At 36.1% G+C, this 22452-nt stretch overlaps 2 protein-coding genes across 2 annotated transcripts in view; both read right to left on the bottom strand.

Annotated features, from left to right (window-relative positions):
• LOC148855637 (ADP-ribosylation factor GTPase-activating protein AGD4-like) overlaps positions 1-3221 on the bottom strand; it is a 106656-nt gene extending 103435 nt beyond the window's left edge. The window contains exon 1 of the mRNA XM_088984933.1: positions 3032-3221. Within this exon, the coding sequence (XP_088841059.1) occupies positions 3032-3079 (48 nt within the window). The 5' untranslated portion in view covers positions 3080-3221. The remainder of the gene's footprint in view (positions 1-3031) is intronic.
• A 16088-nt stretch (positions 3222-19309) lies between these two features.
• On the bottom strand, positions 19310-21114 carry LOC148855636 (uncharacterized). The gene has a single exon (XM_088982093.1). It carries the CDS (start codon positions 20721-20723, stop codon positions 19518-19520), a length of 1206 nt encoding a protein of 401 aa, XP_088838219.1. The 5' UTR covers positions 20724-21114; the 3' UTR covers positions 19310-19517.
• Between the last annotated feature and the right edge of the window lie 1338 nt (positions 21115-22452).

Below are 22452 nucleotides of genomic sequence, written 5' to 3'. Positions count from 1 at the left end.
ATTGCAGAGCTCACCGCTTTCTCTTTATCACCTAAACTGGAAGAAGATCCCTCTATTCTCTCTTCATCATGAGCGGCGACCTTCCTTCCTTTCTCATATCTTGTGACCACATCCATTCATTTTCGGCTACAGCCCCAAAGCTTCTTGCTTGAATGGTTTTCAAAAAGTTATACTCCCCTTGTTTCGAATAAACAAGCCTCTTTCCACCACTTCCCTTCACCCCTTGCCTTTTCTTCTTCTTAAACCTCCTTTTAAAATCAACCCTTAACCTATGGAGAAGGACAAGCTTTGAGCTAAGATAGTGATTGGTACTCATAGGCTTGCAACTGACAGTTGGGATGTTGGAACACTCTAACTAGAGTTACTAGAGTGTCTCCTTGGAAAGCCATTAACATTGTCCTCCCATCCTTCCTACCCTTTATCAGGTATGAGTGTATGACCTTTGTTCTGGTAACCTTACAAAATTTTGGGATCAAGTTTGGATGGGTAATCTATATTTGAAAGATAAATACCTCTCTATCTTTGCCCTATCATGATATAAAGATAAACTTGTGTCATCTTTCCTAGTTCCTTCAAGCTCAAGAATTGGCTTTGATTAGGATTTGGGTTTAAGGAGGGATGTGAGGGATTTAGATCTTAATGAGGTCCTCGGTTTGCTTCATGTCCTTGATGGGGTTTACTTGGAATCCTCGAAACCTGACAGTCGCATTTAGACTCCTTCCTCCTCTGGTTCCTTTTCATGATCTCCTTTTATCAAGGCCCTCATTCAACCTATTGATTCTTTGGGAATTCCATATCCAATGGTTGAGCTCTGGTGTAATCCTATCCCTTCAAGAGTTGGGGGTTTTTATTGGGAAGTCTTCCTAGAAAGAATTAATACCTATGATTTTTTTATCAATACCCGGAAAAATATTTCATCAAATTAATTAATACTTGTGATTTACTTCAAAGGAAAAGAACAAATTGGTGCTTACCTTATCTCCTTACTGGCGTGTTATGTGTAAGGATAATGGAGTAACTTGCTTTCACTTATTAATCTCCTACCTTTTTTATTACTTCTATTTGGGAATGGTTTTTCTCATTGTTAGGGTGCAAGTGGTCTCCCCTAACTAATGTGCAAAGCTTGTTTGATTCCTCTTACTTGAGGTGGCCAAAGAAAAGGAAACGAGTTTTATGGAGATGTGTTAGGGCAGCTGTAAGTTGGACCATATGGGAAGAGAGAAATGCAAGATTGTCTTCAGACGGAAAGAAGTAGAGAAGCTATCATAGAAACTATTACGGTGAGAGTGGTTCATTGGGTAAAATCTATGGATATGTTTGCTAACTTCTCAACAGGTGATATCTTGAACACATGGAAGGAAGCAACCATTTCTGATTGTCATAGATCCAATATAATTCTTGCTTGGTCTCCTCCCATGTTTAATTACATCAAACTGAACTTTGATGGGAGTAGTGCTGGAAACCTGAGTCCCTCTGGTTTTAGAGATGGTGAAGGCAGAGTTATTGGATTATATTCGGGCCCAATTGGAGTAGATGACTCTCTAAGGGTTGAGGTTATCACTGTCATGGAAGGAGTGCAAGGCAAAGGAACTGGATTTTTTTTTTTTTTATGAATAAAAAAGGAACTGGATGTTAGGAAGTTGATTATCGAAGATGACTCAAAGTTAGTAGTGGAATGGATGCAAAACGAACACAAGGGTTTCTGGATTTTCAACAATGAGAAAAAAGAGATTTAAATAGCAGACTAAAGATATGGAAGTGCAATTCAGCTGGGTTAAAAGGATTGCAAATGCTTTTGTTGATGTTTTAGAAAAACAAGGGGTGGGAAGGAATCAGTTGTTTTTGGGCTCAATTGTAATTGCATATATGTTGTGGAGAGATAAAACAGTTTACCTCTCCCAATCCTGTAATTTTTGTTTTTAAATCTATTGAAATTCATTTATTGATAAAAAAAAAATGGTTACTTTCATCATTTTGATCTTTGTTGATATAATTGATATAAGCCATAGAATCTCAAATGAGCTAGTGATTTTACTTTTACTGTCAAACTCATTAGTGGGTCAACGGACAAAGTGCTGGGATCTAGAAATTCTCGGGCAGGAGGGAGGGCACAATTGTCTTACCGGGTCGGTGTTAATTTTAGGATTTAGGGTCTAGATATGAAAATCAAGTGGTGGTTGGTCACTTTCATCCGACAATGTAGGTGCCAAGTAAAACCAAAGGGGGTGTCTCTTTGTCGCAAAACAAAGTTTGGGGTCTAAGTGTTACCACCTCCTAACTCCCAAGTAGGGTGGTTATCTTTCCTTTATCTCCCAACACACCAGATTCCGATTCCTATCTCTGTGTAACCGTGTCTATGCAAACACAACACCACAGAGAAACTGACTTCCCAGAAAACACTCAATCAGATAACTGAAACATGTTTTTCCATAATGAAAAAACAGATAACCACAATAATTGAAAGATTGCTAATATAACTCTATCTCGTACTCCTCCAATGCATCTATAGGCTCTTTACTGCTCAACGAATATATAAACAAAAGATACCTGCTTCCTCTTTCTGGAAAATGGCATTTCTATAGTTACCAATTGTCTAGAAAATGAGGAAAAGTGTTGCAAAGCAATTCCCCCAATTTGCATCTCCATGCTACCTATTGTTTAGTTCCATAAAAAATGTCTTATTTGGAAAATCAAAAAGTTTCAACCGACAGCAAATAGGTCATAATAGGTGGAAAGATAGAGAGGGGAAGGAGGGAAGGCGAGCGAGAACTTTTATTACCCTTCTGAGTTCTTATCAAGGAGATGAGGAAATAAATCAATTGGATTATAACAATAGAAATCAAAAACTCAGCCTTACGTCCACATGAAAGCATAGTAACAGGAAAGTTAATAGATGTTAGAACTATTAACAATCACAGAAACAAAATCAGCAAACATAACCTTGGATCATAGTTGTTGAAGTAAAATGTACAACAATAGATGAGTATAAGAACCAACTTTTGAAAAAAGATAAAAAATAAAGAGAACCAACCTGCTTCCGGAACATTGGCGAATCGTCTAGCTTGATGAAGGCCGCCATTATTCGCTGCAGAAACTGAAACGCAAACGTCGCGGGAAGAGATCTCTCTGTCTCTCTCTGGGGGTGGTTGAGTTCGGATCGAGAGAATAGGTCATGGATCCAAGTTCCAACATTTGATAATAGGTATGTCCTCTCTCTCCGAATGTATGTTCGGATCAGGATCTGAATATCAACCGTTAGACGAGAATCAAGATGACGAAATTCCTGATTCCTAACTCGGTAGAAGAAATTACATATTCAGATCCAACGGTTAAGATTTACACCGACGAACGTATTGCTGCAACAGGATTCCCTATAAAATCAAAATGAGCGCCAGCAACAGTGAGATCACAAGGGGAGTGTTTGGGAGTAAAACGCAATGGGGTGTTTTTTTCGATTTTTGAGATAACGTTTTTTCATGGTGCTGTTTGGTTCCATTGTCGACTTCTTGTTTTCTGAGAAAATGGCATCACATAAAAGCCAGTGAGCCACATCAGCCACCATACCAGAAAACGCTTTGTGGAAATTAAAAAAACGCCAAAAGTGGAGTTTTCTAAGATGGGTAGTTTTTTGAAAAACAGTAAAATTTTTTTTTCTAATTTTTTAGAAAATGGCTAACCAAACAACATGTGCCATCATGGTTTTTAAAACTGACCCGGAGACCGAACCAGTCAGGGGTCCGGTTACCGGGGCAAACGGTCCGACCGTTCGACCCAAATGGTCAGACCATTCTAACAAAAAAAATAAAAAATGATCAAAACCGTTAACTGCCCGGGTCAACGATTTGCTGACCAAAATCAACGATTTTTTGAAAAATCTCAATTTTGGGGAAGAATGGACCAGTTCCCGGTTTTTCCAGTCTGACCGTCCAGTCTGGTCTGGTTTTAAAAACCATGTGTGCCATTTTTCCCGTTTTCAAAAAAACAGCAATAGTCCCAAATACCAGCATGATATCCATCCCTTAAGAGTGCTCTGAAAACATCCAACATTGAACCGTTTTTCTTTTCAAGGTGACAGTTGGACCATTATACAAGACGGGTCAACACTCAACCCTTCTTCTTTATTTTATATATAAAAAGGAGGAAATGGGCTAGAGAATGAAACAGAATGATGTTTGGTTTTCATGGGCATTTCTTGGAGAGGATTTATCAAGAAAATGCCCATGCCATATCATTTTTTAGGCGTTTTTGGACAGAATCCATGTTTTGGGTACAACTTGATTTTCCTTTTATTATGTGCAAAGGAAAATTAAATAACATCTTTTTATCATTTGATTTTTCTTCATTTATAATTGAAAACCATTATACTCTGGCAACTAATTAGTTTGAGTTGTAACTGTTTATATTTGCCTATTGAGAGGTTGTTCTTACAAACAAACCTGCTCATATGCTTATTAATGGAAGATCTTCAAGTAGGTAGGTGTTCGAATTGTTAAACACCATTTAAGGTCTCATTGCAAATTCAACTACAATGTCTTACAAACACCTAGAAGCCTTGTAGGTTTGGATCTTGTTGGCACCCGTGTAAGTCCAATTAGAAAAGGTATTGTAGACACCCATGAAGTCCTACTAATTATAAAAGCTTAGCTGACGCTCAGGAAATCCAATTGATTAGTGAAAATCCTTAATGATGGTCTGAGGTAGAGGACATAGGCAATGTTGGCTGAATACATTTTGATCTTTAACATTATTAACTCCATTAACTACACTAACTTACTAATTGCCTTTACATTTATTGATATTGTTGTTCACAATTAATATTGACTTACATTTCTAGCAACATTTCTCTTTTCCATAGCTAGTTTTGTGATTTTGATAGTTAGTCCATATCAAAGAAATCTAGTGTAGCAAGTCCTTAGACACACACCACCAAGTGCAATTGCCATTTACTATAGTGTTTATTCTATTTCAATTATTCCTTTACATTTCTATAGTTATTTACAATTATTGTTCTTATTCTTTGTCAACTCTAGAACCACTAACCAAGATAGCATGTAGTAGTTCTTAACTGGTTTATTTATTCTCAACTATTATCTTCTTGTTAGCATTCTAGCCATTCTTTATTATTATTATGCTTAACTGTTGGGAAGTCATTATTGAATAGTAACTTACATACTCTACATATTGGGAAGTTAAAAGTGATACTACAATTCGTCTAAGGATTGACAATAAGGTTGTGTTTGGTTGTAGTGCAGATTTATTTGCACTAGTACAAATGCATGGGAGAAATGCAAAATTATTGTTTAAATTTGCTTTGGATTTTACTTTGTTTGGGTTCCTGTCTTAATTTATTTCATTTGTACTGCAATCAAACAAAATAAACTAAAATTTAAAACAAAAATAGGTCAAAATTTACACTCAAATCATTTGCACTGCCATAGTTTTGCATCAGTACAAATTTATTTGCATCGCAACCAAACAAAGCCTAAGGATTATACACAATTAAATAAGAGGAAAGTGTCACAGCCAATAAGTTGGTTTGCATTAGGACTCTAGCTAGGGGTTCTAGTTGAATTAGGACTCTAGTTTTAGAATCTTAGTGAGAATAGGAATCATGTATAAGTTTTAGGTAACATTGAGATGAGAATGTAAAAAATCATAGTTAAATTGGAACTCTTGGGAGGAATTCCAATTATAATAGGACTCTAATTTCCATTCCTAGATCACTCTGGGTTGGATACGGGAAAAGTCCTAGTTAGGATTCATAAGATAGTTTTTTGTGGCTTATCCTATGGTGTCCCAATTGACTAAGGGATATCTTGTTGTAGTTTGAAATTGGACAATAGATGAGAGAGGAGAGAAAGCTAAAAACCAAACAAGTCGAGGAGGTTGGGTGAGATAAACTATTTCCAAAGGCACTTGCAAGACAAGAAGAGAGTTTAGAGGTGTGTTCCTGAGAAGAACTCTCCATTGCTTAAGTCATTGAGTAGGAAAGGAGTCACTGGACCAAGTATAAAAGGCCAAGTCATCAATGAAAGCAGGAGGACGAGGTGAAGGCAAAAGGGGGATATAGTGTTTACCTTTTTCTAGGGGTGTCTTACCTATTTACAGAGGAGGTATTGTGCTTGTTAAGGAGTCATAATCCTATGGGAGATGGATACCATACCTAACCCGAGCTTCTCAATGGTTATCCTTATCAAAATCTAAGGGTGTTAGAGGTGTCTAGGTGAATCGATTGGTTAGGTCAGTTGGTAGGGCTGGTCTAGATCATTGTTGAGTTCCCTCAAGCATTTCATTTAGGTTACGTTTGGTTGGAAGGAAAAAGTAGGGAAAGGTAGGGAAACCTTTACAAATCTTGTATAGGTTTCCCTACCTTTCCCTTCTTTTCCCTACATTTTCCTTCAAACCAAACATAGCCTTAGGGACACATGGCAGCTAAGAATTGGGTTGTATACATGGGCATCATAACCCTTGATGTAGTCGAGTTACTATGTACTAGAAGTTGCTTTAGAAGTGTTTTTGAGCAAGTTTTAACTTATTTAGGAAGTTTCACAGAACTCTTGGATAAAGCCCATATTAATGGCAATTGATGTAAACAGTGACACACATATGGTTATCCTAGGTAGAGTAGGACATTGTTTTGTGTGTGTACATGTGTGTGTGGTGTGTGTGTGTTAGTGGGGTGGGGGGGGGGGGGGATTGGAATCATCTTTGAATGTATAAACAATAATTTATAGGGACTTAAGAACAATTGTAGAGGAATTGTTAGACATAACTACAATATTAAAAGATGTTCTAATCTTGACCAAACATGTTAGAGAAGGAATAAGATTCTTACCTCTAAGTGGAGAGGGGCTTCCTTCTCTTGCTCTTACTTGACTTTAAGTTTTGGAAACCCTAATAGGGATCTTACGCCCCCCATACATCTACCTCTCTCTATATATATATAGGATAGAAAACTTTAGAATTGTAGTTGTTCAAAACCCTAGAATGAGAAAAACAAACCACTTGTTAGACCTAACTACAATATTAAAAGATGTTCTAATCTTGACCACACATTTTAGAGAAGGAATAAGATTCCTATATCTATGTGGAGAGGGGCTTCCTTTTCTTGCTCTTACGTGACTTTAAGTTTTGGAAATCCTAATAGGGATCTTACGCCCCATACATCTACCTCTCTCTCTATATATAGGATAGAAAACTTTAGAATTGCAGTTGTTCAAAACCCTAAAGTGAGGTAAATAAACCAAAGAGAATAGAGATTGAACTACAACTTCTAGTGCCAACAAATGTAGACTAGAGATCTGCAAAATTTTGCAATAGTGGAAACAATGTAGTTTCCATCAAAAGGACTTCTCAAACTAATTGGATCATTGCATACAAGAGAGAATTTCATATTCAACTTTAACCAAAAACATGAAAATCAGCTTCTTGAATGTACAATTAAAAAAATTAAAATGGAGATCTTAGGTTAACTAAGAAATCAATTTGTTATATATTTACTTCAATTTCACTTTCACCCTTGTGGTCACCTCTTATTGGGCAACGAAAAATCCACTACTCATAATTGGCCTCTAATTTTGCCATATGTAGAGTCATCTCTCCTTTTCCATAGGAGCAAGTTGGTATATACATTCTATCATTTATTCCTACTTGGAAAATTTAGTATAATAAACAACTAATATTGGACAACATGAATAATAGCTTAATAAACAAAATAAAATAAAGAAAATAATGCACATAGAATTCAATATATTAAGTAACTTAAAATGAAATCCATATATTGTCCATTGTCATAAACGAGTCAATACCATAGTAGTTGTTCTAAATATAAGCATGGCATCCACTCAATCAAAATAATTACCAATTATGGCATCTCTCCCATAAAGCAATAGTAATTTCGTGTTTAAGTGTCTCATTTTTGTATTAGCACTTGATGTATTGGCAACATATTCATGATCACTAACATGACTACCATCATTTTCATCATGTGGTATATCCTCCCTCTCTCAACAATTAGGGTCCGTTTGGTTTGTAGTTAGAATCGGAATCAGAATGGTCTATTCCCATAGTCTGTTTGGTTCATATAGGAATGAGAATGAGAATTAAAATCAGGAGGAATGGGATTTCATTCCCAAGGAAAGGGCAGGGAATGGCCATTCTCTCAAATGGGGGAATGCCATTCCAGCATGAATGAGAATGTGATTCCACTTTTGCCCAACCAAACAATTGAAATTGGATTAGCCCATTCCGATTCTGATTCCATACTCCTATTCCTACAAACCAAATGGACCCTTAATGTATGCATTCTCACATGCTTCGCTTTTTGTGAAGTTATATGTTATAAAGTATATCATGACAAGGAACCACTAGAAATCCAAGTAATTTATTTTTTCTCTTGTTTTATGATGATTGTATGATTGGTCTCTTGGTTTGGTTATTCATTTTTTTTTTAAATTGCATGTACACTTGTATGATGTTTGATTTCAGCTTGTACAACTTATTCTCAAATCTTCACAAGACAAAAGATTTGTATGCGAGTTTGTTGAAAAAGCTTTAATAGCGATGACTACATGGGTGGTTTCCCCAGCTCTTTTGTTACCAAAGTTGCAACCATATCTTGAGCACAAGAATCCTCGAATACGAGCGAAGGCATCAATGTGCTTTTGTCAAAGTGTGCCACTGATGGCAAGGTCTAGTTTTTCTCTTGTATTTTACTTATTCCTAATTTGAACATGATCCTAATCATTGTTTTGAGCTTGGTTCGATACCAATAGGCATTTAGACATGTAGAGTGTTTGGGTTATGGTTGAGCTGACCCCGGGTGCTACATGTTACCTCTGCAGCCACCTTATCACTTCGGCCACATTGGTACCACATACGATGGATAAGTATAACCAAGACAGGAGAACTCTGTACAGATAAGGAGGATAGTTCTACCAGGGATTAGGTCTTATCCTGAAGGCTTCAGCGGACAACTTCATCCTGACAACCCCGAAAGCCTCATCCGAATAAGACACTGATGTTCAGCTATAAAAAGGTAACTTCCGCTCAAGATAAGGGACTTTTGACTTCTAACACCCATACGATTATTCTGCCTCTACTCAGACCAGCATGTTTCCCTCAACTGCTCGGCTCGATCATCTACCATTCTCGACTAATTTGAGCATCGGAGTGCTTACCCGGGGAACAACTGATCGGGCCTCTAACCATCTTCTTGTTTTAGTTCTTGGTGCATGGCTCCAATCCTTCCCACCTCGGCTTCGGTAGTTGGTAGGATCATCTGATTGCGCTTTTGGTTCGGGATGCCTCGGATCGGACAACATCAAATTGGCACCGTGTATGGGAATCACACAAAAAGCCATTTCTAAATCTCTCTTCACGTAATCAAAAAACATACCAAGAAACATATCCGACCACTCTACAGGCTGATCCCCATCTTGGGAATCTCGCTCTCACTACAGCCCCCCACATCGCGAGTCTCAACAGTAGAACATGATCGACCCCACCCAATTCTAGGCGATGCAGCAAAAGGTCGACTAGATCCTCGCAATGAAGCAGGCACTAGGACAAACAACACAAATTAGATTTGATTTGTTATTAAATGATATGCGCAAACTTTCTAGTCTAAATTTGGAATCAACTCATTTTCAGAGATAATGGAACCTACATCACTCTACATATATTTTTAGTCCCTTGGAATTTGAAAAAATAATTTAACAAATTAAATATGAACAATTGTATGATTTTTAGTCTCTAGACATTTTTTAGAGTTAATGTCACAAATGATTTTTGTTAGTTCATACAATTGTACACATTAAAATTCATGTGGAATTTTGTTAGATTATTTTTTTCTAATTTTGTTAAATCATATTTTTTCAATTTATTATTTACTTGTTAAATTATACCTCAAGCTTTGAAGAAGCTTGTCTCGCGAATGTGTAAATAGTTGTGTGAGCCCTATAATTATCTCTCTATTGCGATGCTCTCTCCGTGTAGCAAATGGAATCTATTCGTACAAGTAGATTCCCACGTGAGAGCATCCACTTCCAATTAATTATATACATTGTTAGATAATTATCTAATTATATAAATATATAATAATTATTATAAATATTGTTAATAACTAGATATCGAATCATTCAAACCATTCAAAAAGTTTTGACCGCTTTTTATTTTTTAATTTTTTTTATTTTTTTGTCAGAATAGGCCAACCGTTTGACCTAATAACCAGACCCCTTACTGGTTCGGTCTCCGAGTCGGTTTTAAAAACCATGATGTTATGTCATTCGAGTGTGTGACTCATATGACCCAAAAATGGAACTGTTCTAGCCACCGGTTTCCGTGTCAACGGTTCAACCGTCCGATTTGAATGATCGGACTGTTCGACTCGGTAACTGGACCCATGACCGGTTTGATCTCTGGGTCGATTTTAAAAACCATGATGTTATGTCATTCGTGCGTGTGACTCATACAACTCGAAAATGGGACCGTTGGCCACTGGTTTTTGGGTCAATGGTTCAACTGTCCGATTCGAATGGACAACCTGTTCTAACAACAAAAATTTAAAAAATAAAAAATGGCAAAAAAACATTGAACGGTTCAATAGGTTGACGGTTTGACCACTCGGGTCAATGGGTTGTTAATCGATTCAATGGTTTTCGGCCAAGGATCGGGATTGGGGTAAAACGGAACTGGTTGTCTGGACAGTTTCCAATTAAAAAAATAAAAATAGGACAACCCGTTCTAACAACAAAAGTTACAGGCAAAAAATTGAGTGTGTGAGGTCCACTAAGTAGTACCATACGTGTTATGTCATTCGAGTGTGCGACTCATATGACATAAAAACGGAATCTTTCTGGCCACCGGTTTTCAGGTTGACGGTTTGACTGTTCAGTTCGAACGGATGGCCTGTTCTAACAACAAAAATTAAAAAATAAAAAAAAAAACAAAAACCATTAAACGAGTCAATGGTTCGACTGCCCGAGTCAATGGGTCGTTAACTGATTCAACGATTTTTTGCCAGGGACCGAGATTAGGATAAAACGGAACCAGTTACCTGGATGGTTCCTAATTAAAAAAATAAAAAACGACTAATTTTATGGGTCAACGGGTTCAATGGTTCAACTGCTCGAGTCAATGGGTCGTTGATCGATTCAACGGTTTTTGGCTAGGGATTGGGTCAAAGGATCAATAGGTTGACGGTTCCATTCTGCCAACAAAAATTATAGGCAAAAAATTGAGTTTGTGAGGTCCATTAAGTAGTATCATATGTGTTATGCCATTTGAGCGTGTGACTCATACAATTCAAAAATGAAACGGTTTTGACCATCGATTTTTGGGTCGACAGTTCGACCATTCAGTTCGAATGGATGGCTTGTTCTAACAACAAAAAATTACAAGCAAAAAATTACAAGACCGTCATGGCCACCAATTTTTGGGTCGACGGTTCGATCTTCCAGTTCGAACGGATGATTCATTCTAACAACAAAAATTATAGGCAAAGAATTGTGTGTGAGGTCCATTAAGTAGTATCATACGTGTTATGTCATTTGAGTATGTAACTCATACAACTCGAAAATGGAACTGTTCTAGCCATCGATTTTTGGGTTGACGGTTCGATCGTACAGTTCGAATGGACGACCCGTTTTGACAACAAAAATTAAAAATTACAAAAAAATCCAAAAAGTATCGAATAGGTCAACGAGTTAACGGTTTGACCACTCGGGTCAATGGGTTGTTGACTGATTCAATGGTTTTTTTGCCAAGGACTGGGGTTGGGATAAAACGGAACTGGTTGCCTGAACGGTTCCCAATTAAAAAAATAAAAAAATGGATGACCAATTATGACAAAAAAAGTTACAAGCAAAAAATTGAGTATGTGAGGTCCATTAAGTAGTACCATATGTGTTATGCCATTCAAGCTTGTGACTCATACGATTTGAAAAAGGAACCGTTCTGGCCACCGGTACTCAGGTCGATGGTTTGATTGTTTGGTTCAAATGGATGGCCCATTTTGACAACAAAAATTAAAAAATTAAAAAAATGACCAAAAACCATTGAATGGGCCAACGGTTCGAACACCTGAGTCAATGGGTCTTTGATCGATTCAACGATTTTTGGCCAGGAACCGAGATTAGGATAAAATGGAATCGATTACCTGAATGGTTCCCAATTAAAAAAAATGGCCAAAAACCATTAACATGTCAATGAATCGACGATTCGATCACTCAAATCAATGAATCATTAACAAAATCAACAATTTTTTTCCAGAAACCGAATAAATAAGTCAAGAGGGTCGACGGTTTCATTCTAAGCCCTGCGAATCTATAGAATTGTTATAATTACACTTCCATGTAGCATTTTCCTATTTCTCTTAGCTTATTTGACATAATTCCTATAACATGCCACCTAGTAACAAAATTGACTTTAGACTTTTTTCTTTTTTCTATGTGGATATAATGTTATAATTTAAAAACAAAAACTATGGACTGTTTTTATAGCCCATACCTTTTATAGATAGATGTGCTTGCAAATTCATGCATTTTTATCTTGCTTAGCTAGACTCCTACACATATGTCAAATTTTGATTCTTGTTTTCATGTCCATGCAAAACTTATATGGTCCTTGATAGAGAAAAATGGTGTAACACGATTCACATAACTACCCCATGGGATATTGGACATTATTAATTACTTTGCAAGTACATTGAGTCAACTAGTTGTGAATTAATCTTTTTTATTTTTCTTTTTCTTTTTATTTTTTATTGTTTACTCCTAACCCAAGGAACTTCTAAATTAATTATTTTTCATTCTGTGGTAAATAGAAACATCTATGTTGTCATTTATTTTTTCTAACCATCATTTACCCTCCTATATGATAATTCTAGTTCTAGCTGCCACTTAAGGCACAACCAAACAAGTACCAGTTTATGGTCAGTCTGCCAAACATGTCATGTTTTTTGGACCTTAGAACCTTGTTCAAAATTAAGACACAAGATTTTTGCATTTTGGATGTGCTATCAACCACTCCATGGGATCTGCTTCATATGCACCTAAAAATGATGCATTGATATAGAAAACAAAATCCTTTCCTTAGGCTTTATGGGTTGTGAGGGTGGTGATTTTATGGGTTTTTCAGTGGTGTTGTTTAGGTTGTGAGGGTGGTGATTTTATGGGTTTTTTTTGTATATCTGAGTCTTATTGGCTTTTTCCCTAGGATAGGAATTAGGGCGGTTACTTGTTCCCTCATCTTCCTTTCTGGAGGTAGCATGTTTGATTTAAATAAAGAAAAAGTAAATAAAGGTTAGAAAATGGGATAAAATATTTCAACAGGAGCATATACTTATAGCTAGGTATTTACTTTAGATGGTTTAGCAAAGCCATACATAGCTAAGCACAAAGACATCCATATACAATTTTTTTTGCTCAAATTTGAAACACATTATTTATTATATTATCTATGTATAAATTTCTTATCTATTAGAAATTCCAAATCAATGTGTTTAAATAGGTGCACTGCTGTATTTTATCTTTTATTTTAATGTAAGAAATTCCATTGGAAACTCTTTTAGAACAAAGTTGTGTTTTAATTTGATGTCATTAACTCAAAACAAAATCCATCTATAAGTTTGATAACAACTGAATGGGAGGAGGAGGCAACTTCACTAGTGATGATGACGACAGCAATGGTAGTGTTATTTCTCCCCAGTCCTTTCGAATCTCTTTCTTTGATCTCAGGTCTCACCTCTCTCTCTCTCTCTTTGATCTTAGTGATCTTAATATGAGGTCTTGTCTCAACCCCATTCCCATCTCTTGATCTCCTCTTTTCTCTGTTAATAATCTTTCTTAAAAAAACTAAATATTTTTTTTATTAAACTACAAACTATTGCCTGAATTGAATATTTAACAATTCAACCATCTGGGTCAATGATTCTCTAACTAATTCAATAATTTCTTTTTTTTTAAAAAAAAAAGCAATTTAGTCCAAAACTGAACCCAAAAACACGATTGTTCCTGGGTTAAACAGTTCGACCATCTGATCCAATTTGGTTTTCAAAATAGTGGCTAAAAGCCTAGAACCAATTTCTTTTTTTTTTAACCCATGATAGATTTGACAATGGCTAGTCGAATTGGTTGATACGTCACTAGGCCAAAGTTCCAAAGTTGTTTTACTACCAAACTGCATGCATATAAAAAAGTAAAAAAAAAAAAAAATCTGTCAATAACCCTATCACCCAATTAGTTAATCATTGAACCATTTGACTCAATTATTGGATCATAAGGGTGCAAGTTGGGTTAGGTTTAATGTCAATCCAGTTGTAGCCCTAATTATTAGGCAAGTCAAGCCTGAATATAGTCCGAGCCTAAGATCAAGTTCAATATTTTCGACCCAAGCCTAGCCTAAATTGAAAATTGACATATTCAGATAAGGCCCAAGCCTGAACTGGGCTTGAGTTGCTCAATTGGGCTCATGCCCAATGTACTAAAAAGTTGCATGTATCGCTAATTTAAACTTTTAAATAGGAACTTAGAGGTGTAAATCAGGTTGTGCCGCTTGTGGCCCGGCTCGACCAGTCATGATGGTTCGTGTCATGCTGGGCCTGGGGTTCGAAGTCCATGGGTCGATACGACACAGTACGGCACGACTGTGCGTGCTATATCGCTTGTGGCCCATGGGCCAGCACGACCCAGCTCGTCATGGCCCGTGGACCCATAATGGGCCACACTTAGCCCACCCGAGAGCTAGTCGTTGGGGACCCTCCTAGCAGCTAGTTTCAACTTTTTGGGGGTTTTTTACATAAATACCCCATAATAGCTATAAACATCTATATATGGGGGATATTTATGTATTTTGGTTATGGGGGGGGGGAGAAAAAATGACACAAATGCCCCCAACAACTATAGAATAAGGGCATTTTGGGTAAAGTGATAAATAACTTTACAATGACCAAAAGAACCCTCTCAACAACTACAAATTGGTTAGTTTTTAGGGTATTTTGGGTAGTTGAATTATTTTCAATTCCTATAAATAGCTCTATCCTCCACCATTCTCATTACACTAATTCAACAATTCTCTTAATGTCTTATCTCATACTGTCATACATACTCTAAAGCCTGAATTATGATTGATCGATTCTCTAATTCTCAACTTTATTGAAGTTTTAAAAAGAATAAGGCTTGCTCAACCAGGTCAAGTATCTCAAGTTAGCAATTTGGGAGGCTTGGTCTCTTGGAGTTGAAAGACTTCAACTGTTGAAATCAAGTTGAAATTCGGAACCTACAATCTGGGTAGGTCCAATTAAATTAATTTTAATTGTTTTAGAATTTAAAAAATGGTTGGCTTCCCACAAAACCAATTCCCCAACATGTTCAATATTGACGATATTTAGTCGCATCATGATAGTAGCACCGATATGATGCTATTGATATTGATGGAACTTCCACCCCTAGTACTGATACTAGGGGAAAGAAAAGGAGGCCTTTAAGGATGCGTTTGGTTTGAAGGAAAAAGTAGAGAAAGGAATGGAAACCTATATAAGGCTTGTAAAGGTTTCACTACATTTTCCTTCAAACCAAACATAACCTAATTTGATTAAATGGTTTGGAAAATAAAGTAAAAGAGGTTAAGGGGAAGGGAAAAAGAGTTGTTTGCCAAAAATGTATGAAAGACTTTAGACATTGTAGCAATGGTGGTACTAGCCACTTAGAGAGACATTTGCTCACCCATGAGAAAGAAGAACAGAGAGAAACAACACAAACACAAATTGGGGGGGGGGGGTGTTGGTACATTTAAATATTCTCAAGAAAAAATGAGGCAATAATTAACAAAATACATTGTACATGTTGAACAACCATTTTTGCTAGCAGAAGATATTAAACTTAAAAAATGGTTACGTAATTCTGCAAATCCACAATATAAAAAAGTTTCTAAGAATACTATTAGATCAGATGCTTTAAATTTTTTTATTCATATAAATAAAATTTAATTTATATGTTATCAAACCTTAATTCAAAAGTTGGATTTACTTCTGATCTTTGGATTTCTAAATTTAACATAAGTTATATTTGTATTACTGGACATTTTATTGATGAAAATTGGCTTTTAAATAAAAGAATTTTAAATTTTACTTGGCTTGAATGACCACATACTAGCCTAGCTATTGCTGAAAGCATTTTAAATACTTTTAATGCTTATGGAATTGAGAATAAATTATTTTCTTTAGTTTTAATAATGTTAATAATAATGATTCTACAATAAATATTTTAAAATTTCAATTAAAAACATGTTTAAATGGTAAACTATTTAATATCAGATGTGAACGTCACATCTTAAATTTATGTAATCAGGATGATTTAAATGTTATATCTACTCTTATTTCTAATATATATATATATATATATATATATATATATATATATATATATATATATATATATATATATATATTAAAATTTCTTGAACAAGAAAACAAGAATTTAAATATTTATGTCAAAATTATGGTTTAAAATATAAACATTTTATATTAAATGTCAAACATAGATGGAATTCTATCAATGCTATGTTAGAAGGTTGTATTTCTCATAAACAATTCTTATTCATTTTTATAATGCACAAATGCATAATGATATTATATTTGATGATGACTAGAAAATGACAATTTGTATAAGAGATTTTTTTTAAACATTTTTATGATGCTACTATTTAATTATTGGGTATTTATTATGCAATTAATTGTAATTTACCTTATCAATTAATGTTGATTAGTGAATGTTTTGAAAAATATAAAAATAATCCACAATTTAAAAGTATTGTTGAAATAATGAAAAATAAATTTAAAAAATATTGGGAGAACATTTCTCCTCTTTATTGCTTAGCTACAATATTAGATTTTAAGATTAGGAAAGATGGTTTAGATATTTTACTTGAAAATATATTGTGAAAATATGAATATTAAAATTGGAAATAAAAAAAGAAATTAATACTTTATTATTTGAAGTGTAGAGTTTATATGAATAGGAAATAATTCTACAAATTGTATAGTTGCATCTTCTACTTTTGAACTTAAACCTAATAGTAGAAGAGAAAAACTTTTCTATTTAATAAGTAAAAGGTAGAAATCTATTACCACAACAACAAGTTCATTTATCGAACTTAATTTTTATTTATAAGCAGATTTTTCTATTTAGGTGAGGGAATAAATAATTTTGATATTTTAGCCTGATGGAGTGAACATTCAAAAAATTATCCAGTTCTCGCCGCCATGACACGTGATCTACTAACTCCTCTGGCGTCTACAATTCCATCAAAGTCATGCTTTAGTGCAGACATTGGGTGTTGGATGACAAGAGAAGTTGTTGTATAAATGATGAAAGTATAGAAATTTGCATATGCTTTAAAAATTGACTGGATGCTAAAGATAGATTAAAAGACAAAGGAGGGCATGAAACTACACTCGATATTTCACTTGAAACAGATGATGAAAGTCATGAACAATAGTTGTATAAAATTTTTTCAAATTATTGTAAATTTTGTTTTAATTTTATTTAATTTATTTGCTATTTTTTAACAATGTAGTTTCATAATTCCAATTTGTAACTATATTGTATTTTTTATATTTATTAATTTATTCCACTTTCCAAATTTTCATATTTCATTCATCCAAATATCCAACCATTGTATGCTTTGTAATTTGTATCATTCAAATTTAAATGAAATAAAATTCATTTTTTTCTTCTAATTTGTTATTCCATTTTTATTTGGTTAAATATTTTTTTTTCATTTATTTGTTAGATTTCTCATTTCTTATTTTTTTCAAATAGTTTTCAAAGCCCAAAGGAAAGTTAAATATTTTAGTTTTACACTTTTACTTAACAAAAAATAAAAAATTAGAAAACAAAAAAAAGGTAAAAAACCAATCTGCCCGATTTGGCCCATGCCCAAGGCCCAACCTAGGCCTGTAGCACGGCACGACATGGCACGAGCTTGGGCCATGGACCATGTCAGGCCAACCCCCAAGTTATCCCTAAGGAAGGCAACAGCTCAAAATGACCCGCAGACTGACACAGTACAGCCCGCACTTTGCACGAACTATCCACAGCACAACACGACCCAACACGACCCATTTTACACCACTAATAGAAACTTTGTATATAAGCATGCATGCATGGCGTAGTCAAGCCATACTTAGGTTGGGCTAGGTTGAACTAGGTAGGCTAGGGGCTAGGGCTACCTAGGGGCTAGGACGAAACCCAACCCTAGGATTAAAGTCCAAGCCTAAACTATACAAAAAACCAAGTTGGATTGGTCCAAGCTCGGGTTCGGCTTGCTCAAATTACACCCATAAACCTTAGCAGATCATAAGCCTTTTTTTTTTCCCTTTTTCTGGGTGTCTTTAGACATTTCTTAAAATAAAAATTAATATAGTAATGTTGATCCTTCTCATTATAATTTTACCTTCTCCGTCAAGGGCAGAGGATTGGAATCTGAAAGTACAAGGTAACTATTTGTCACAAATCAAAGTCTGGGGACGTGTCACAACTCCCAAATTATAAATTTCTGTGGTTTACCCTAATAACTAATTAAAAAGAATACTACAAAAATTCAAATTTTGAAAACATTGATTGTTTTAACAAACTTGGATCCAGTGTTTTCAACCCATGATGGAATTGATATTAGCTAATCAAATTGATTGATACATCACCAGGCCAAAATTCCAGGTCTGTCTTACCACTAAATTGTTTGTCCATAAAAAAACCATTAACTTGGTTAACCAATCAGTTGAATCATTGAATTGTTTAACTAGATCGGCAGGTCACGGGTCATTTATTTTTTTGGTCTTTTAGCCATTTCTCAGAATAGAAATAAATACCAACGTTGATCCCACTTATCCTAATTCAAATTAGAAATGTAGTTCATATCCTTGAATCATCCAAAATTTTGTTTTAAGAAAACAATCTGTTTTCAAATAAAATCGTTTTGATTTGTTTTTGAAATTGGCAACAACAAAAATAATTCATGTTGTAGACTGCCCCCTAAATTGCCACATGAAAACATGTTTTTTAAACCAGGAATTCAAGAATTCATTTTTTGTTTCAGTTTTTAAAACAAAAAACACAGGTATAACCAAGAACATGTTTTCTTCATTTTTTTTTGAGATTTAATTTGTTTTCAAACCAGCTGGTTTTGTTTTGTTTTTGGAACCAGCAATCAAAAAAGATAGTTCAAATTGGATAACACCCCCAATGATATCTGTACTCCAGAATTAGTTTTTGTTTTAGGAACCACTTATTTCTGCTTCTCAAAACGAAAATACAGCTCAAGAAACTTCTCCAATTTGTTTGCTGATGAGGTGATTTTAAAAACAAATAAGGCAACAATTCCATACCTCAAATGGATACTACAAAATTTGAATGGAACATAAATTTGAAACTCTACTAACCAAATGGAGAAGGGGAACCAACTGCGCCCATCGATTTGTGAACAATTGCAAATTCAAGCTATTATGCTACCTAGTTCTCCTATAACGGAAGACCACTTTCGATTTTCTTCCATGAATCCACAGCACTACCCTTAACCTTCATCTTCACCTTTTCGGCAATCTCCTTCGCCTCGTCTACCTTAGAGCTCTTCACCAAACCATTAATCAGACCCTCCATGGACTCAAGTGGGGGAGCCCATTTCCTCTTCATACACTCATTGCACATTTCTAATGCCGACTCAAATTCTCCCTCCTCAACCATATATCGAATCATAGTAACATAAGTAATTGAAGTCGGCGCAACATTATCCGAACACATTCTCTCCAAAACTTTCTTTGCAGATTCAAAATCCCCTACCTTGCAGAATCCATGAATGAGAGTGTTGTAACTAGTCGAATTCGGCTTAATACCCTTTGAAACCATCTCGTCGAAAAGTTTCTTGGCTCTAACACACTCTTTGGCTCTGCAAAACCTTGAGATTCTATGATTGTAAGTAGTTAAATTTGGCTGCAGACCTTTGTCGGAGATCTCCTTCACAGTTTCATCAAACTTAGTTGCGTCCTTACGTTTCAAATAAGCACCCAATAAGATATTATAAGAAGTAATATCGGGTGATAACCCTTTTTCTTTTTCCATCTGTTCGAGCAATGAACGAGCCGAGTCGAGCGATTGAAGCGATTTCTCCTTGCAGAAGGCTTTGAGGACAAGGCTATAAGAGACAGCGCTTGGGGAAACCCCGATCTTCGGTGGGATCTCGGCGAACGATTCGTGAACCTTGTCAAATTTTCGGTTCTCCAAGAAAACGCTAAGAATCGCGCAGAGAGACTTTTCGGTTCGATTGCATCCCATCTCCTTCATCTGGTCGAACGTACGGACGGCTTGATCGACCATACCGGCGCTGGAGTAGAGCATCATGATTCGAATCCAGAAACCCTCGGATTTCAGGAATGGAGATTGGGTAAGCGATTTCTGGTGCTCGAGGACCCGTTCGATGAGATCCTGTCGTCTGGAAGCAGCAAGCTTTTCAATGGAGAGGTCGAACATAGGTCGATCGCGATTGAAGATCGACAAGTTGGAGGATTTCTGAAAAATCTCTGCTAGTTTTTCAGGATCAGTCTCAGATTTGATAGCCGATCTCAGCTTACGATATGAGGAGAAGGTTGGTTTGTCTGGTGCAGATGAAGTGAGAGTAGAGAATAGGCTACGGGCAACATGGCTTGGAAGGCATCTACGGAGTGCCGCCATTGAAGAGGTCGAAGAGGAATAACTAGGGTTTTAGAATCCTACAGTACAGTGAACACAATTTTAGAGGAAGAACTGAAGCAGTGTTTTAAAATTTGGCCCGGAGCCACCTTTTTTTTCTCCGGGTGGCGGTTAGCGGTTCAACCGTCCAAGTCGAACGTCTCTAACGGTACAAAACTAAAAAGATTTCGATCTAAAAATTCGAAATAATTTGTAAAGCATCACCTGCGCTCAGAGGTCAATGCGAATGGTTCAAATGATTCTCATGTTTCTAATCAAATTCATTGAGAACTAGACCGGGTATGGAGCCGGAGAAGGGTAAGGTTAACGGGTCAGAGGTTCAATTAGGATAAAATCGAATCAGACATAGAATAAGAGAATGGAAAGGTTCATGCATGCATAGGCAAGGGCGGAGCCAGAAAATTTTTATAAAGAGGGCCAAAACCTAAATGAAGTAAGGATGGACCATAGGGGGCCAACCATTGAGAGAGTGGGAAAAGGGAAAAATTTACATAGGAAGTGAAGAATTTTTGAACCATAAATGGGGGCCATGGCTCACTTGGGTCCCCTTTGGCTCTGCCCCTGTGCATAGGTCAGACTTCATAGGTTTAACCAACATCGAACCAAAGATCAAATCATGATGACATAGCACTATATATAATATAACTTTTAATATAATTAAATATGGTGGATGGATATAAAGCTCTTTAAAGCAAATGACTATTGTTCGTCTCTTAATTTATATTTTCTTTAAAATACTAGTAGTAATATGTAAAATAAAAAGTAATTAATTGATATAGGTAAAGAGGTGGAATAGTGGTAATTGATGAGGGATAATTTGGTCTATCCAATGATGTGATGACACATAGAGCGACGAAATGATATGGCCACATTTAAGCAACCTCAGACACCTCAACGGTTCTAGTCACCTCAAGCACCTCAAGTCACCTAGCTAGACCAAGGCCCAAGCAACTCGCCACACACATTGACTTGCCAAGGTGCCACATAGCCTCCTTCTAGAAGGCAACCAGCTATCTCCAATCTCATGGGGATCATGGCGCACGTCGACGGATTTTATCTTCACCCCACCCAAATTGGACGGACCTAGATAAGCATGATTAGCTTACTCAGAGTCCATCTTCGAGTGAGAAACTAACTCCAGATTAGACAGGCCGGTAATCTCAGACACGCATCATGAAGCCCACTGCAGCTTGCCTATATAAAGGCTTCGCCTCCAGCCTCACAAGGTAGGCGCGATTTATCTCTCATATTCTCATACTTACAAGTTATAAGCTCTCTCTAACTCTCCTTCGCTAACTTAAGCATTGGAGTGCCCACACCGGGTAAAGCATCCCGGAACACTTTGATCTTCTTGCCTTGCAATTCGACCTGACCACGTAGCCAATTCGCCGTTCGAGCTGACTTCCAACAGAGCGACCAGATTGCACATCATCAATAATTAAGCAATATATAAATATAAGAGGTTATAGGTTCAAGTCTTGTTAAACACGTTTCATGGACTCGGGACCGGTTAATCAATTTTTTTGGTTAAACTGGCCAATCAGTTGGTTTTCGCTAGGTTTTTAAAAAATATGGTTATGAAATGTGATCGAACTGGTCAAGTCTCAGGTCATGGTTTAATCAATTTGACCGACCAATCTGATCCAGTTTCCTAAACACTGGTTCTAATCAAAGGCGGATTAGGGATTGAGCAGAGATAATATTATAATTG

The sequence above is a fragment of the Nelumbo lutea genome, chromosome 4, assembly GCF_056320005.1.
Source record: "Nelumbo lutea isolate HS-2025 chromosome 4, American lotus-T2T, whole genome shotgun sequence".
Lineage (NCBI taxonomy): Eukaryota > Viridiplantae > Streptophyta > Magnoliopsida > Proteales > Nelumbonaceae > Nelumbo > Nelumbo lutea.
This window is presented reverse-complemented; position numbering and strand designations above follow the sequence as displayed.